The sequence below is a fragment of the Sprattus sprattus genome (assembly GCF_963457725.1).
Source record: "Sprattus sprattus genome assembly, chromosome: 14".
NCBI lineage: Eukaryota > Metazoa > Chordata > Actinopteri > Clupeiformes > Clupeidae > Sprattus > Sprattus sprattus.
In genome coordinates, this window is record NC_137912.1 from 32,325,867 (window position 1) to 32,345,202 (window position 19,336).

Sequence of the window (19,336 nt, forward strand, 5' to 3'; positions counted from 1 at the left end):
GAAGAGGACTCCTTTACCATTTAACAAAACAGAGAGAGGGGGAGAGAAAAATAGAAGTAACGAGTAACGAGTAAGCCTCAGTCTGTATGAATGCAAGTCAAGAGACATGGCTGCTGGCAGTAGCTGAAATGGGCAGCTGTGTTTGGTGTGGTATTTTTAAACGCATCAAATGCTGCTCCAATCCCCTCGCCATGCCTGACCTATTTTTAGCTGGGCCAGCCATTGTTCTATTTCTGTCACCTGTGGGGCACACTGTTGTTGATGCACATGCAAATGACTTAGTCTGCACACTCTTCACTTTGCGGCTAGCCTGACGAGAGCAGCCCAACAAACTGAGCTGTCTTTCTCTTTCAGCACACAGCAGTGATTCCACAACCCAGCTATCAGCTCTCTGCTAGAAGTGGGAGTGAAATATAAGGAAATAAGCAAGTCAAGTAGAGTTGTTTTTCTCTCAGGAGGAGGAGTGAGGAAGCAACCCGCGCTGTGGGTTTGTCGGTGTTGAGAGCAGCCTCCCTGAGGAGTGAGCAGGAGAGAGAGAGTCTCATGAGAGGAGGCGCAGTGTGGCACGGAGTGGGCTGACTGTGACAGGAAGCGCTAACGTTAGCTGATGAGCAGACTGTGCCGAGGGAAGTATGCTGCAGACCATTTATGAGGGCAACTTGTGTTTCTCCACGGACAGCACCTACCAGCAACAACAACTCGCTTCACAGCATAACATGCACAACGTAAATGATTCAGGTGAATAATACTGGCCTTTCTCTTGCTCCCCATTTCATGTATTGCCCTTACCATCTCTTTAACTATGTGCTGACATTTTGACACCGTATTATGGTAGAATTGTGGATTAATAAGTGTGGTATAGTTATTTGGAATTATTGCAAGTGAACGCTATTCAAAGGATGTTCACCAGATGACATGGTCTGTGGTTGTAGTTTGCGAGAGTCAGTACAGTCTCTCACTTCTTGTCCATCTTTTTGACTATGTGTGTGTGTGAATTATTTTCTTTCTGACTAGTTGTGGTGACTGAAGAACTTTTTGGTTTGACTGTCATCTAATGAAGTTATTTAACTCACTTCAGTCTGGCAGCATTGTTTTATTGGCTGCTGTCTCATATCCTTTGTTTCTAGTCGAAGATTTCTGTTCAGCTCTTTAGTATATTTTAAAATCAGGACATTTAGAGACCAAACTATCTGTCACTTCTGTTATTTTCCCAAAACAATGCTTCTATTTTTGAGTTGTCAGTAAGTGAACATAGCTGACGTCACTATTTAGGGGATTTTTATTTTCATGTTCAAAATACTTTTTTGAAAGGAGTTCTGCAGTCAGGTTACCATTTATAATTTCTGGAAATTATGAGCTTGTGAGTCTCAGTTTTCCTCTCTTTGAAAACCAAAGGATGAATTACTGAGATAAAGAGAAAACCAAAGGATGAAGAGAAAAAAATGTAAAGTGTATTTTCCCCCTTATCACAAATTACATTGTGTCACAAATATACAACAAAATATTTGTATACATAACTGTGATAGATGTCCGTTTAAGAAAAAAATGCTTTATTTAGATTGATGGAGTCATAATGAGCTAGCGCTCTGCCTTAAACCTGGGCTTACACTCTTAGGGCTCAGATACACATACGCGTTTTTGTAAAAACGCGACGCTAGGAAATGCATTGATTCCTATGGTACGGGGCGCTTTGCGTGAAAGCTTTCACGCAAAGCGCCCCGTACCATAGGAATCAATGCATTTCCTAGCGTCGCGTTTTTACAAAAACGCGTATGTGTATCTGAGCCCTTAGGCACTAGGACACACAAAACAGGTCAGTAGGCTGCGAAGACTCAATGAGAATACAGGTGAACCAATGACAATAGGCAAGACTGCATGAGACTTTTAGACACAATGTGAGACTTCAAAAGAGCTGTGGCAATTCAAACAGCTCAGCCTGGAAAATAGGGACATGCAGTGTTTCTGTGTTTGTAAAACATTCGAGTGTGTATGTGGTCAGAAGACGCGCTAGTTGCTGTTCACCCATTGGAGACAAGCCCATTGGTGTTTGCACAATTCAGACTCACTGACGATCCTGTAGGTCAGCTATTCTTAGTCTGGCTATTTTCAAGTTATGGCATTAGGGTGTTAAGATAAGGTATTTTGGTGCTCCAGCTTCAACTGAAAATGCTACTATTTTAACTTTTGGAAGTTAGGAGTTAGGGAAGGGATAGTTGGGTGACAAGAATTCCATGACCCCGTGCCAAGGGTTTTGATACATTTTATTATCAAACATTTTATTTGCATGCATATTAATGACTGTTAGATTTTCTCTTTATTCTCTTTCTCTTAAAATCAAGACGAATTCAGATTTATGCTTACATATGTGAATGCTTGGGATATATCTGCGTTTTGGAAGTGATGGTTAAACTAATATTCTGATTGGGTACAGATGCAGACGGCTCTAGTGTATCTGTTACATCTCTTGGTTCTGTTTGTCCCTCCCTGAGACACATACCCACATATGAATGCCTTACACATTTGTTTGCAGTAGACTCCTCCTGCTGAACACATGAGGAGTCTTTGCATATCTGCCTTTGCTGTTGCTGATGTTCAAGATGAAGCAGCTCCTCTTGGTTTCTCACTAGCATTAACAAAGGCCCTTTGTCTCAAATATATAGGTTTTTGCTGTAAAAGTGACTTAAAATATTTTATCTTAAAGCTTTATATTTAACTCTTAAGTTCTCAAGGATTAGAACTTCAACAATTCTGTTCTGTAATGTAAATAAAAATGAACCAGTAGAGGTGATTGGTTCTTGTGTTTAATTTCAAGTTACAATGTTCTTAGTGTAACTAGCTGGAGTTGAACATGTTTATTTCTGCTAATGTTTATCTCAGTGACATCAACAGCAGTTTCAATTATGTCCCCCCTATAATTTGATGTAATCAAAGAACACAAGAGATGTGTTGAAGAAGCTATTTATATTTGCTATCTACATGTTTTGGATGGCCAACTACTATTGAGTTACTGAGTAGTGCCTAGCAAATCCTTGAAAGGTATTCTGAATAATGATCATGTTGTTTTCTGGGGGAAGACAATTCTGCTGGTTCCATTGTAGACACGTTCTTGCTGTCTTGGTTGTCTGCTAATAGGAAGCTGGGGTCTGAAATCATTGCCTAGACATTCACATTCACAGTGCAACATAATGCTAATATCAGAAGTCATCAGAAGTCATGGTGGCTGGTTCCTTACCTTGTATAGTAAGATGTATCCTTCTTTGAATGTGTTCAAGCTAGTAGTGCATGGGTCAGTCTTTAAGCTCTTACTTTTGCAAGATTATCAATGACTAATGATCAGAACATACTGATGTGGTCATTATTTTGATCAGGGAACTACTAAAGTAATCCCAGCACTTATATACATTCACTATATCCGTAGCATTAAACAACAACAATCATGTATTCTAGTTTGAATTTAAACCTTTGGGAAGGGACCATTTGCATTTTTCTAGCTCAACCTCTAATCTCACAAATCAGTGTATCAAGCATGGACCTTCCACAAAAATATTGATTAGGCTGGGCCCATGACATTCCCAGGTGCTACTGGTCACTTGCTAAATGCACAGGTGGAAACTTGGCAATCACACCTTGTCTGACTTAGCAGATCAGTGCATTTCTGATAGTGGTAGCGGGGGTGCAAGAGCAAAGGAGAGATACAAGAGATGCCATAGGAGAATAGAGTGTGAACCAGCAGGTGTTTTGATGCTATTTTTAGGGCCATTCGAGAAGCAGGCTGTTTCATTGGCCAGCTTTAGCAGTGCTGAGGGAGCATAGCCCACCTGCCACACTGAACAGTGAGAGAACATTACCTATTTGTCTCTGCCACACAAACTGATTCCCTGCTGTTCTAGAGAAAATTAACCTGAATCTAATTTGAAGAGGAAGAGACTTGTCTAATGAAAATATTGAAATACAATTGTGGTAGAATTGATGGGGCATTAGTAGTGTGTCTATACAGTATTTTAAGGTGTAACTTCTGTGTGTGTGCGCGCATGCATGTGTGTGCATGTATGTGTGTGTTTCTGCGTGACTGAAGGCCAAAATAATAAAGAAACACGACATAGAATCTGCAGAAAGAGGAGTCATAATTATGTCGCCACCGTTGCTATAGCAGCCAGTTGGGATGGTGGATAGGGAGTTGTCATAGCCCTAGATTGCTCTGCTAGCTTTTATGGTTCTATTTATAAATGCCACTGCCGCATAGGCCTACAGACTTTTTCTGAGTACAACAGAGCAACATAATTGAAAGCACTTTTAAAACTTGTATAATGAAATCAGTGCTGCAATTTATTTAGCTTCAAGTTGGTATAATTGGTATGGTCATCCAAAAGGAGCTACCAAAAGTGTTGACCAGTTGGTGAACATAAATGCAAACAGAGAATCCAAAAAACTGAAAGAAGTGTTATTTTACATATGTATCATGAAAAATCTGATGCTCCAATATCATAAATGATTAAGCAATGATGTTGTGCCTTTGCTCTGCATTTCCCCTTCCGACTGTCATGGGTTCCATGTACACCAGCAGGATGTGTGACTTCATCTTGGCTCTGCGGTTAGGTTTAAGATATCATAGGGGGTAAACTACAGGAATAGAGAAGCTAGTGAACAAACACCCAAACCACAAGACCGTAGGTTTATCCTGTATTTGAATGGGCCTCATATGCCAGGCTTCTGTTCTCCACCACTATAGGTGCAAATGATCTCAGGTCCAGATCTCATTTTATTAAGCTAGCAGCAATATCTGATAGCAACATGGAGGAATAGAAGGCTGAATGTACAAGAAGGGGATGAGGATGAAATAGATGGAATAATGTTGGTATTTATGTCCTTGGTATGGGTTCCATGTTGTGCCTCTACTTCTCTGAACAATCGGTATCATCCCCACTCTCAAAGCCAGGCGCTAAGTATTATGGGACTCTTTGTGAAGCTTATTTCTCTCTCTTCCTCTCTCTGTCTCAGTGAACATGAAGCAGGAGGGAGTGCTGTCAGTGGACCCTGTGTCACCGCTGGACCTGCGCACTGACGTGAGGTTGCCAGGGCCAGGGCCAGAGAGTGCACTGTGGGAGAGGCAGCTGCAGGACGAGCTCCTCCTCATCCAGCAGCAACAGCAGCTCCAGAAGCAGCTGCTCATCAGCCAGTTCCAGAAGCAGCATGAGAACCTGCTGCGTCAACACCAAGCACAACTACAGGAGCATCTCAAGGTAGCCAATCCCATCTGCTCAGTAGACACAGTTAGAAGACTCCCTACGCCATCCATACATATTACACCACACCACTAACATCCATGCACAGCCACTCACACAACGCCCCATCCAACTCCCACATTACCCAACTACACCCCTCTAGACTCACTTCCCTCAGGCTATCAACTCATTGAACACCTTCAAACCTTCAAGCCTCATCTCACACCACAGCCGTCTCCTCCTCTCACACCACTAGTCCTGTAGTGCTGGGAGCATGCTGGAGAACTGAGTTGAAAGGAAGTGGAGTTGTGGTTCATGCCAAGACCTTCTACTGTATTGAAGGCCAAGTGACCAACCCTTGGCTTTGTTTGTGTGTATGTCAGCTCCAGCAGGAGTTGCAGACTATGAAGCAGAAGCAGAAGCTGCTGCTGCAGAAAGAAAAGCAGCAGGAAGAGCCCAATCACGAGAGGGAGCAGGATAGTCCCCTTCATGAGCGGCAGAGCGCCCCCTTGAAGAGCACGGAACGCTTCCGGGAAGGTAGGAACAAACTCATTACCCATAACACATGGGTTTTCAACCGGTTTCGTCCCAGGGTCCCCCATTCCGACTAGAAAGTAATTTGCCGCCCACTGATGTGCCTGCACGCGCCTGCATGTTTGTAACCGCCACCACGCCCCCTCCTCTCGCACAGATATTCTGCCTAGAACACTTAAATATGTGCAGTTATCAGGGTAGATCACTAACCACCGTCACCACACCCTCTCCCTCCGCACACATCCTCCTTTAGCACTTGTCAGTGTAACTTCTTGGCTATTTGTCACGATATTCAAGAGTAATCTGGAAATGTGTTGAAATATCGAAAGCGAAATTATAAAAATTAAAAAGTTCAGTGGTGAGTTGATCAACATAGGCTCTTGTTGCGGACCCCCTGCAATGCAGTTCTGGACCCCCGGTTAGAGACCCCTGCCCTAACACATTCAATTGTTTCATGATCATCACCCTAGACTGCTAGTCTGCTATATGTCTAAATGTAAACTGTCTAGACACCAATCCTCACCCTAAACCTTGTTATGTCTGCTCTTTGTTTGACTTCCCTCTCATTCCCCTCATATCCTAAACCTAAGCTGCTAGTCTGTATTATCTCCATTAATAAACCACAGCATGTCATCCCGGCAAATGCTAAATGACAAAAGGATGGTTTAAAACCAGTGCTCTTTTTCGCAATATTTGCATTGAAAGAGTGTGTGAGTCAGTATAGCTTCAGACTGACATTTGATGCCTTTGGAATTTGAATCAGCATGGTGCTACTGGTTAGTCTGGGAAGTCCCGCCCCTCTTCTCCGGCCAATTTGATTTAGCCTCTGAAGGGGGTCTGGCAAACTTAGGATAGCAGGTCACTTCAAGATTTCCAGAATCCTTGGAGCCAATCACAAACTGGCTTTTGGCTACCTGGCGCGCCATTGGCGGATTTAAAATAACCACGTCTACCGTAACAAAAGCGAAACTTAAGAGAAAAGCACAGTAAACTATATACTGCTCTCGCGGCTGTCTTGGATGATTTCAAAGGCAAGTTTTCTTTGAAAATAGAACAGAAACCTGCTCTGGAACAATTCATACAGAAAAAAGATGTGTTTGCTTTATTACCGATCGTTGTATCGTTGTATAGTATCGTTAGTCTGATTGGTTAAAGGCGTGTCCAATTACGTGAGTGAAGTGGACCTCCATTGAGGAGTTGGCCAGACTAACTGAGCAAATGAAATGCAGTGAAGGGGCGGGGAATTCCCAGACAAGCTACTGGTGGCAGGGTGATGGTAATGTGGACATTGTGCTTCACTCTGGTGTGTGTGTGTGTGTGTGTCTTTGTGTGTCTGTGTGTGTGTGTGTGTGTGTGTGTAAATGTGTGTGTGTGTGTGTGTGTGTGTGTGTGTGTGTATCCGTGTGTGTGTGTGTGTGTGTGTGTGTGTTTGTGTGTCTGTGTGTGTGTAAATGTGTGTGTGTGTGTGCGTGTGTGTGTGTATCTATGTGTGTGTGTGTGTGTGTGTATGTGTGTCTGTGTGTGTGTATCCATGTGTGTGTGTGAGTGTGTAAATGTATGTGTGTGTGTGTGTTTGTGTGTGTGTGTGTATCTATGTGTGTGTGTGTGTGTGTGTGTATGTGTGTCTGTGTGTGTGTATCCATGTGTGTGTGTGTAAATGTGTGTGTGTGTGTGTCTGTGTCTGTGTGTTTGTGTGTGTGTTTGTGTGTGTATCTATGTGTGTGTGTGTTTATGTGTGTGTAAATGTGTCTATGTGAAACTGTTCCGATCTAATCCATATAAAAATATCTCCTCTTTGTATGACATTGTTTTTTCTAGCAGGTGCAGTTGCCAGCACCCAGGTGAAGCAAAAACTCCAAGAGTTTCTGTTGAGCAAAACTACAAAGGATGCCTTGTCTACTGGATCCCAAAAGTCTCTCAGCCTCAGCCCTAAACAGTGGTATATGTAAGTGTTAGTGTATGTGTAAAGTTCAAACTGATAGTTCTGTATGTGTTTACCTGTTGCTGTTGGCTCTGTTTGTGTTTAACTGTCATTTCCGTTTTCAGCGCGTGCCATCATACGTCTCTGGATCCGAGCTCTCCTCCTCTTGGAGACACATTACCTCCCTCCAAGTTCATCCTGCCCCTCTCTCAGGACGGCAGGGATGATTTCCCTCTGCGTAAGACAGGTATGTGCAAAAGAGCTCTGGAACTCTCCTAACATGCACAACATTGGGTCGCTCCCAGGCTATATCCCAACTGGTGTTGATATCCCAACCTTTTGCCATGTTTAGTCATTCGGCGTAGGGTATTATATGGGCCATTCTACCGAATTCGTGTAATATTTAGTCCCTCAACAATTAAACTATTTACAAAACAATTAGGTATTTAGGCATAGATATTTACTAAGAAAATGTTATGGTCTATATAAACCCAATGCATTAAATGAGATAGTGATAAGCTTAATATATACAAAATCATCATTTATAGGGTACTTTCTATTGGGAAGTAGCTGTCCCCAACCCTGACATCTAAATTTCAATGCCTTTAAATAACACTTTTCAATTTTTTTAGATTTTTTTTCAATTATTTAATTTCAAAGATCTTTATGATTGGGTTGAAACAGAACTTGGACTACTTAGATTTCTTGTGGGTTTAATTTTTAAATCAATTAACTATACTCAAAAAATCATGTCCCTAGTTTTCATGTCACTACCGAAACACAAGAGTTTTAGTCCATTGGCTGAGCCTGTGTTTTAGCCACGACCCTGCATTTTTGACCATGCAGTGACATCCCTGTCCCTCATGGTTGAATGGTAAGTAGCTAAATCCCATAGTTTTTATATAAATGTGTTCCAAAGTCTGAAAATCGACGTGTAACCTTAAGAATTGTCACTACCGAAACCCATGTTTTTTTCAATTAAGTAAACCTTTTGGGGTTTCATGCAAAATCTTATGTTTGTATGTGTGTACACCTCTTCAAAGATTTGTTTGCAAGCCGTGTTAGCTATAATTGTCACTACCGAAACAGTCACTACCGAAACATATGGTAGTGACCAGATGATTTCGGTAGTGACAAAATGAAATGGTAAATAGTTCAATCCCATAATTTTTAAATAAATGTGTTGTGTGGACTAAAGGGCGGCCCAGAGCACCTTTTGGAAGATTTTGGGAGAGAAATGAACATCCATCCAACAGTGCAGTCACTACCGAAACAGTGCAGTCACTACCGAAACAGATAAATTGAACTTGAACATTGGGTAAAAAATTCATTTTTATGGATTTCATTGTGAAAACCTTCAAGAAATATTTGTAAATATACTCTTCAGATAAGGGAAGGGAACACAATCTGAACAGGTCAATAATAATACTTTTTTACTAAAGTAAATGTGATGTTTCGGTAGTGACAATTTTTGGAAGAGGAAAAACATTCCAACACATTCTGAAAATACAATATAAAAATTGACTGTTCTTTTACTAGATATGGTACAATATACATACGGACAAAGTTTTGGGAATAAAACATAAAAAAATTCAAAATATTTCCGACGTGACTTTGCACCAATTCGGTAGAATGGCCCATATACGAAACAGTGCATTGATGTGCAAGATGCCGTATGATATATAATTTGAGAGAGGGAGATCTTTTCAAGACTCATGACTCACAGCTGTCAAGGTTCAACTAGCTATCACACATATTTTATTAGATTATCACAAGAGAACACAAGGTTCATAAGAGAAGACATTATGCAACATATGGATATTGTTAAGCATCAGCTATACTGCTGGGAGGACTGGATCAATGTGATCAAATAACAGTGGAGGAACTCAATAGGACCCAATAGTACCAGGCGCAATTCAACAGACTCCATTTTGACACATGTGCATCTCCAACAGACCAAAGTGTTTCTCCGCCCTTGAGATGACCATATACCGCCATGATGAATTAAAGATGATACCCAAACTAGTTGCCTATATAAACATACCTCAAAGAGTGGCAAATTGCTGCATTGTTTTGCTTTGACATACAACCAAAATAACCATATTTGCATGGCTTTAGTTTTCTCTTTAAATGTAATGATGTTAGGCCCAAACAATGTAGGTGGGATCAGATTATGGTGCAGGGCTCGGAAAGAACGATTAATATGCTTGAACTTATATACCAAACCATCAAACCCCCTAACACAAACACAAACACACACACACACCAAAGGGATGAAGTTAAGAAAACTATCTTTGGGATAACCCTTGGGTTAGGAGCAGGTGTGCTGGACATCAGAGGAATTGGATTGGCTGTGCTTTATGCAGCTGATGTGGTTTCAGTTCCCCCAGAAAGCACACTAGTCCCTTGAGGCTTCATCATTCCCTTTGGATGGCTTAATTGTGTGGACACAGTTTCATAACCTACAGTGTAGTTCCATGGCACAGAGGAGATTTAATGACTGGATACCAGCTGAAAGTGAAAAGTCAGATGGAATCTTCAGGAGAGTTGCATCAGCTGTGGGTTTGGTGCAGTTTTCTAGTGGGCGATTGAGTGTGTGTTTATGTGTGAGCATTAAAAAGCACAGAGTGCAGAACACCACCTGAACATGGACATGTTTATGAAGTGGATTTGTTTTCAGTGATTTGGCTGCCTTACCTGTAGAATTGCACACAACACACATTATAAAAACTAATATTGTAGAAAATGAATAAAACACACAGTTAGTTTGCATAAACGAGTACTCTCTGAGGCGAAATCAGCTTACTATTTTTCATTGATTGATAGTAATAAAAACAACCCAAAGTTCCTATTTAACACTATTTCTAGGCTAACAAAAAAACACAATACAATCGAACATTCGGTTCCCATAATCTTTAGTGGTAATGATTTTCATGACCTTTTTCAATAATAAAATCCTTAAAATAAGAGAACAAATTCATAGTTTCCTCCCCCTCTGTGACCCTACACCCCTTCCAAAATGCGCCATTGCAGCACCCCCTCAACCGGGTGCTCTCCTTGAATTCTTCGCACCCACCGACCTCCCTGAACTAAACTCCTTGATCCTCTCATCTAAATCATCAACGTGCTTACTAGGCCCTATCCCCACAAAATTACTTAAACATGCACTTTCCTTATTAAGTGAGACATTACTTATTGTAATTAATAATTCTCTAATTTCAGGATACGACCCACAATCATTCAAAATAGCAGTGACAAAACCATCTCTTAAAAAACCTAACCTTGATCCCGATAATCTCGCTAACTATAGACCCATACCTAACCTCCCTTTCTTGTCAAAAATACTTGAAAAACTAGTAGCTAAGCAACTTACTTCCTTTCAACAACAAAATAAAATTGAAGGAACCTTACAATCCGTTTTTAGGGCCCACCACAGCACTGAAACGGCCTTAGTCAAAGTCTTCAATGACCTACTAATCGCATCTGATCATGGGTGCACCTCAATATTAGTTCTCCTAGACCTAAGTGCTGCTTTCGACACTATAGATCATCATATCCTGTTGCAGAGACTTGAACATCACGTTGGCATCAAAGGCTGTGCCCTATCTTGGTTTAGATCTTACCTCTCTGATCGCCATCAATTTGTTCATGTCCATTAGAAGTCGTCCAATCACACCAGAGTAAGCTACGGTGTTCCACAAGGCTCTGTCCTTGGACCACTGCTTTTTTCCCTTTATATGCTACCCTTAGGTGCTGTCATAAGGAAACATGGCATTAACTTCCATTGCTATGCTGATGACACCCAACTCTACCTATCTATGAAACCTGATGAAATTTTACATTTACCCAAGATAGAAGCTTTCCTCCATGATGTAAAATCTTGGATGGCTAACAACTTCCTGCTCCTCAACTCTGATAAAACTGAGGTTATGCTTGTAGGCCCCGATCAACTGAGAACTTCACTATCTACCCTTCTACCCACACTCGATGGCTTCCCAACACCCAACACTAACATCAAAAACCTTGGTGTAACTATCAACCAAGACCTCCTACTTGACCCACACATAAAACAGATCTCAAAGACATCATTTTTTCATTTACACAATATTGCCAAAATTAGAAAGGTCCTATCCCTCCAAGATGCAGAAAACTAATCCACGCATTTATTACTTCCCGCCTCGATTATTGTAATGCTCTCCTGTCCGGATGCAGCATCAACACAATAAAGAGCCTCCAACTTATACAGAACGCTGCTGCTCGTACACTCACCAGAACTAAAAAATATGAACACATCACACCGGTACTCGCCTCTTTGCACTGGCTCCCCGTCAAAAGTAGAATCGATTTCAAAGTACTCCTGCTAACATATAAAGCCATAAACGACCTGGCTCCAAACTACCTCAAGGAATTAGTCGTCCCCTATTGCCCTCCAAGGCTGCTCCGTTCCCAGAGTGCAGGCCTCCTGGTAATTCCAAGAATATCAAAAACCACAATAGGAGGCCGAGCCTTTAGCTACCGAGCCCCTCTCCTCTGGAACAATCTCCCTGCCTCCATCAGAGATGCAGACACTGTGCCTATATTCAAATCAAGACTTAAGACATTCCTCTTTAGTGCATCCTATAGCCAAAAGTAATCGCGTCAACAAACCCATTACCTGCTGTGCCAGCCACCCAGACATATCCGAACACAAATATTGTTCAAATGTAAAAATCAAAATTAAAATATGTGCTACAGACAGCGCATGTTGTAGCGTGTAGGAAGGCCTTTACGGTTCCCGGGTACAGCATACGGCACGTGTTGCGACTGTCACCAGCCAAATGGGCACTGCTGCCCTGCAACCCTAATAAAGCTTACGACTTAAATCTCCACATATACCAAACTAAACTAAATGCTCAATGCCAGCAAAACTAAAACATATCTAAACACATGCAATACCCCCCTAATCAACAAAACTGGGCTACAGACAGCGTATGTTGTACCGTGTAGGAGGGCCTTTACGGATCCCGGGTACAGCATACGGCGCGTGTTGCGACTGTCACCAGCCAAGTGGGCACTGCTGTATACCCTGCGACCCTAAAGCTTACGACTGATATCTCCATAAGTACATTACTAAACTAAATGACAAATTGCCAGCATTACTAAACTTATCTTTTCCCTTTCTCTTTCTCTCTCTCTCTCTCCTTCCATATCATATTGCTTATGCCTATAATTCAGCATCAGAGCCCAACCTGAAGATCCGCTCACGGCTGAAGCAGAAGGTTGTGGAGAGAAGAAGTAGCCCCCTGCTGAAGAGGAATGAGGGGACTATGGCCACTCCCTTTAAGAAGAGAGCCCTGGAGCTCCTGGGTAACTATGGCCACTCCCTTTAAGAAGAGAGCCCTGGAGCTCCTGGGTAACTATGGCCACTCCCTTTAAGAAGAGAGCCCTGGAGCTCCTGGGTAACTATGGCCACTCCCTTTAAGAAGAGAGCCCTGGAGCTCCTGGGTATGGGTTGCATCTTCTTCTAGCTGATGGGGCCATACACCTCTCATTTACCTCTCTCGCTTTATGGCTTTGTCCCCATTGCTGCCTCATGACTGGGCATGTAGTCAGTTCACTTACAGTGTTTTGCTCTCTGTAATTCCCAGAGGAGCAGAAAGCAGAGATCAATCTCCGTGGTTCTGGTCCCGGCTCGCCCAATGGAGCTCACAGTGCAATAGGAGCTGAGAATGGGCCCTCCTCCCTCCCAACTACCACACGCACTGAGGTGAACATCCATTCTCCTCACACTATTGTCTAACCCTAACCCAGCCCTAACCCTAACCCTAACCCTCCTCACTCCCAACCACCACACGTACTGAGGTGAACATCCATTCTCCTCACACTATTGTGTTCAACCTATTTGATTTGATTCAGTCACATTCAGTCTTCCATTACGATGAAGTAAGGGGTGTCGTGTATTCCCACAAGACTGTATTTAATGGGATGCAATGGAGCATGAACCTCCACAAGGGGTGTGTCAAGGTCTCATGCCAGTTAACCTGGCTATGAACTATCCTAGCTATCTCTATCTTAGGGAACCATCTTCACAATGCATTGGCTTAATGGCAGCTGTAATTAAACAAATAAACCAGCACAACTATAATGAATTAAAGCCTATATTTCAACTGATGTTTTACTTGTGTTCATTTAGTGACTGTATCCTCCACAAGCTAACTATTTAAGCTATCATTTATTTAGCTGTATTCACGGCGTAACCTCTGGTAAGTCTTGCTGGTTTTATTTGAATTGGCACTTGTTGTCTTCCACTCACGTTGTGTTTTAACCAATTAGCATCAACCATCACTGCAAGTGCCACCCAGCAATACCAGAGTAGGTTCTTAATTCACCCCTGAAAGAGGTCCTACAAGGGTGGTTCCTGCAGTGGAAAGCGTCCTTAAGGGGCTGGCTGCCCAAAAATGCTGGCCCACAAGTTCCTACAGTGTCAAAACGCCTTAACGTCCTCTCCTGACTCCTGCACATCCATTTTGCTTAAACACGAAGTCTTTTAAGGTAAAAAATGAGTCTGCATCATTGCCAAATGTAGTAGATCTGGCCATCTGGATAAGAGTGTCTGCAGTAGTGACTCAGTCCCCCCACTGCACCTAAATGTTGTTACGCTGCTGTTGAACTGGCTGCTGACTATGCCAGTGTGAGTTTGATTTCTTTTTCAGTTCTAAGAGCTACTCACTCCTCCAATGTCTTCATTAGCCACCTATGTGATTCATCTCTACATCATTGTTAATGTATGCTATTGCTTCTGCTACTCCACTGATCATCCTCTTTCTCTCATATCTCTTAAGCGTTGGCCTTCACAGTCGAGATTATACGGACCTGATGGATCGGTGTCTGTGCTGAGTCTGTACACATCTCCTTCACTTCCCAACATCACTCTGGGCCTAGCATCCTCCTCTCCTATCAGCGTAAGCTCACAGCTCACTTTGGAATGCTCTTTTGATTCTGCCTTGCTCCTGTGTCGTAACTGCTGCCCAAACGATCCTGCCTTCTCAGCGTATGAGGAGGCAAAGAATATGTCTACAGGGAGGAATAATGGTTTGGTGGCATGGATATTTCATCTCTTGGAGTTACAGCTTTGAGACTCATACTTGCAAGCTTGTAGACCCTTTACAATCAGTCTTTGCCTGGAGCAGTAATGGATGTTTCTCTCCCACAGGCTGCACCAGGGGCTGGTGTGTCTCTGCTTGGGCAGGGTCTCCCCACCCAGATGCTGGGCCCTGTGCCTATGCCTGTCTCTCTGGAGAGCAAAGCAGGCAGCAGCCAACAAGCTCTTCTTCAGCACCTCCTGCAGCGAGAGCACATCCGCCAACAGAAGATCATCTCCGCAGGTGTGTGCTATATGGTGTGTGCTATATGTTGTGTGCTATATGATGTGTGCTATATGGTGTGTGCTATATGATGTGTGCTATATGGTGTGTGCTATATGTTGTGTGCTATATGGTGTGTGCTATATGTTGTGTGCTATATGTTGTGTGCTATATGATGTGTGCTATATGATGTGTGCTATATGATGTGTGCTATATGATGTGTGCTATATGATGTGTGCTATATGATGTGTGCTATATGGTGTGTGCTATATGATGTGTGCTATATGATGTGTGCTATATGATGTGTGCTATATGGTGTGTGCTATATGATGTGTGCTATATGATGTGTGCTATATGGTGTGTGCTATATGATGTGTGCTATATGATGTGTGCTATATGATGTGTGCTATATGGTGTGTGCTATATGGTGTGTGCTATATGATGTGTGCTATATGATGTGTGCTATATGGTGTGTGCTATATGTTGTGTGCTATATGGTGTGTGCTATATGATGTGTGCTATATGATGTGTGCTATATGTTGTGTGCTATATGTTGTGTGCTATATGGTGTGTGCTATATGATGTGTGCTATATGGTGTGTGCTATATGATGTGTGCTATATGATGTGTGCTATATGTTGTGTGCTATATGTTTTTTTTTAAGGCACTTTTTGAGATACGATTGCTGTTTCATCAATGCATTTTCCTTCTGTCTTTATCATTCTCTTCCGTGTCTAAAATGGTTCTGTCATTTTTGCATACAGGTCAGCGCTCTGCTTCTCCGCAGTCCCTGTCCCCTCTTGCCTCAAAGGAGTGCTCTCCTTCCACTGGACGGCCCAAGGTGCCCCGCCACCGTCCCCTCAACCGCACGCAGTCGGCACCACTCCCCCAGTGTACACTGGCCCAGCTTGTGATTCAGCAACAGCACTTCCTGGAAAAACAGAAACATTACCAACAGCAGGTCCCCTTCAGCAAGGTATGCTGCTAATGTACTTTGGTTAGCTGACTCAGGACACGAACCAGTACCTTATATTACCTTGAATCCAGATATGTTTGTGAAAGCTTTTTGGGAACGACTAACTCACATTCCTAGAAATACAATTCAGGGTTGTTAAGGTAACATTGTTTTGCTGCTCTGCTAATTGTCAACAAGTAATTGCATACAACTGTTGCCCCACGGATTGTGGAAGAAGGCTTCTGAGAATGTAGGCTTTAACAGTTTGATAATCCAGGATAATCAATCTCGCTTAAGACACAGTCCAACAAGCTCAATTATACTCCACCATTATTGTTCAGGGTCAGTAACACAAAGCTGTCTTGAATTGAGGTCAATCTTGGGGAATAGTAGCTGTTGTAAGGTCATTTAGCTCCGTCTCGCCAGTAACACAGATTTCCTGTGAGAATTAAGGTCTGATCTTGCATAGTCTCTCCTGTGCTGACTTATCCTTTCACTAACACTGTCCGGAACACACTCTCCAGGGTAAACATGGTTCTATTACGATCCTTTAGGGCAGGGGTTTTCAACTGGTTTTGTCCCAGGGACCACCATTCTGACTAGAAAGTAATCCGCGGCCCACTGATGTGCCTGAGCCCGTGCTTGTGTGCGTTCGTTCGTGCATGTGTGGGGAGAGGGGAGACCTGTCAATGTAATATCTGGGCATGGTGAAGTCCACACAGCCTGTCTATTCGTGGCGAAATGGTAGACAGCGACAGTCTCATATCATTCTCTTGCCCTGTAGTTATTCTTCAAGAAAAAAAAATGCTCTCACACAGGTAGTTTGAAAGTTTGCAAAATACACCTCATTGCTTTTGCAGCAAGCTCTGGAAATTCGGTCTGGCAACTTACCCAGAACTTAAGTCATATGAAAATCACAAAAATCATGTACTCAATAAGCATTCAAGAAAGCATTCAAGAAAACGTAATGCAATAAGCATTCAAGAAAACGTAATGCGTCTCCATATGCCGCAATAGTTTCGACGGCTTCATAGCTTCAGTTGACAGTAATGTTGAACACACGAAACACAGTGGTACCTAGCCCTGGCTATCATCACTGTAAATCCGTATTTGATGTATTCCTCATTGTTTTTTCTTTTTCTTAGTTGACTTTGTTTCCCTGTATCCTGTGAAGGTGTATCTTTGTCGTGGCAGCCTGTCTCTCTCCTCACTAAACACCGATCCATTGGTGCTTCTGACCAGCTAACTCCACGGTAGAACGAAATGTTAGCTAAGGACAGTAGATAACTTCAGTCGTTCACCAAAAGTTTTACTTTTTCAACTAAACTTCAAAAGTACTCGTAGGCTATGCTTAACTACAGATGCTTGTCAACTTCGCACGCGAGACTGTACGTTATGAATTATCCGGTATGGCGTGACGTTACGAACGTAATGCATTAACATCAGCAAAGTACAGGCTACCATAGACTGGATAGGTGCAAGGCTACATTCTGTCAGCGTGAATCGCCTTTATATTATTTTAGACATATTTTTCTTATTTCAGACATTTTCAAGAGTAATCTGGAAATGGGTTGAAATATCAAAGCATTGGTTTTTTTAATCGCGGACCCCCTGCAATACCGCCGCGGACCCCCGGTTGAAAACCCCTGCTTTAGGGTCCTATACCTGATTCAGACTGACTGATTCATATTATTATACCTCACCAGAGACACATCTTTTCACAGACTGTTGTGCATGTTCCCTCGTACTGCACAGTAAATGCCGTCGTTACTTTCCTGCTTTCATTCTGTCAGTCATCAAGTCCTGTCACTTTCTTCTCTATTTAATGCAGCTGCTGTGTCAACCCATTGAGCAGCCAAGGCAACCCAGCTTTCACTTGCTGGTGTCAGAGGATGAGCAGCAGGAGAAAGAGCCAAGGGATCAGTCTATGCTAGAGGAGAGATCGCCCTCTGGTGGTGTCATCCGGAAACACAGCAGATCAAACAGCACCGTCTTCACAGATCAACAGCTCAAAGACTCTCATGGAAGCCCCAACCCTGCCCTGATCCATGAGATCATACAGGTCAAAGAGGAGCATACCAACAGTGATGAGGAGGGTCCTACCTACCACCCTGAACTGAAAGGGAGGTTGGTCATCCAAGCCATCATCTGAGTCTTCTGTCTATGGGAGAGAGGGTATGAAGCAGCTAGGAAACACGGCCTCTCTATGGCCACCCCTAGCCTGGACTTCTCTTTTCAGTCGTACAATCTAGATGTTGATTCTATGTACATACTGTGAAAACAATGTTGACTGCTTGTTCAGTCAAGACTATCGTGGCTTTCTTTGTTTGAATAAATGTCAACATTTAAAGATGAGAGATACATGGCAGCTTTAGGATATGTAATGTATGGTATTTCTGCTTGTCTCTTTCAGTTCTTATAAAAAAAAAAATTGTAATAACTTGATAACTTGACAATGATCATCATGTAATATGTCTTAATGTTTCAATGTAAAAAGAAATACGTATTTGTTCCTGCAATAGTCATGCTATTGCTCAGGTGATGTTCTCCTTAGGCTGACAGGTGAAACCCTACTCATTATGTTTCCAGTTCAAATGTAGTCGGCAACAAAGGAGTTTCCACCCAAGAGAGGGGGGAGGTGGGGTGGAGGGAATGATGCAGTCTCTCCTGTTTCCACTCTTCCACTTCTCCTGTTTCCACTCATGATGTAAATGCTCCTCCATGTCTTCCATCCATCCTCCGGTGTCTGGTCCAGTGTCATGTGTTTGTTGATGATCATTCGTGTCATTCGTTCATATGTACTGCGTATGTTTTAATTTATTTCTTCATATTACACATTTCAAAATGTATGTATAAGTATCAGCAGTTCATCTTTCTTTGGGGATGTTAATAGGGAGCATGGAAACTTTATGTTTATTTCTTTTTGTATGTATCCTTTGCTCTCTGTTTTAAATTACACTCAAAATAAAATTCATTCCCATCCTCTGAACTTCACCCCCTCCCCCCTCGTTTTTCTTGTGACATCTTCAAGTGACAGATCAACATAACAAAAACATTACTCCAAACATTTTTTACTGACGTACTTACAGAGGTGCTTACCGACTTGCTTACAGTGTACTTACAGACGTATTTACAGACGTGTTTACAGACTTCCTTACAGTGTACTTTTTTTTGTGAGAAAGAGAAAAAATTAAAAAGACAGACAGACAGACAGACCAAAAGACAGAACAAAAGACAGACAAGTAGACAGACCAAAAGACAGACAAGTAGACAGCCCAACAGACAGAACAAAAGACAGACAAGTAGACAGACCAACAGACAGGCAAGCAGACAGGACATTATCCAGTTGCGGTGGGATTGTT

The 19,336-nt window shown here is 42.4% G+C and overlaps 1 protein-coding gene across 1 annotated transcript; it reads left to right on the forward strand.

Moving 5' to 3' along the window:
• Positions 1–298: 298 nt before the first annotated feature.
• Positions 299–18,963, forward strand: hdac9b (histone deacetylase 9b). The gene is made up of 11 exons (XM_080850830.1): positions 299–738; positions 4,999–5,240; positions 5,606–5,759; positions 7,575–7,701; positions 7,803–7,924; positions 12,892–13,023; positions 13,305–13,423; positions 14,499–14,618; positions 14,870–15,041; positions 15,784–15,995; positions 17,806–18,963. The coding sequence occupies exons 1-11, from the start codon at positions 633–635 to the stop codon at positions 18,124–18,126; spliced, it is 1,827 nt and encodes a 608-aa protein (XP_080706956.1). The 5' UTR covers positions 299–632; the 3' UTR covers positions 18,127–18,963.
• Positions 18,964–19,336: the final 373 nt, after the last annotated feature.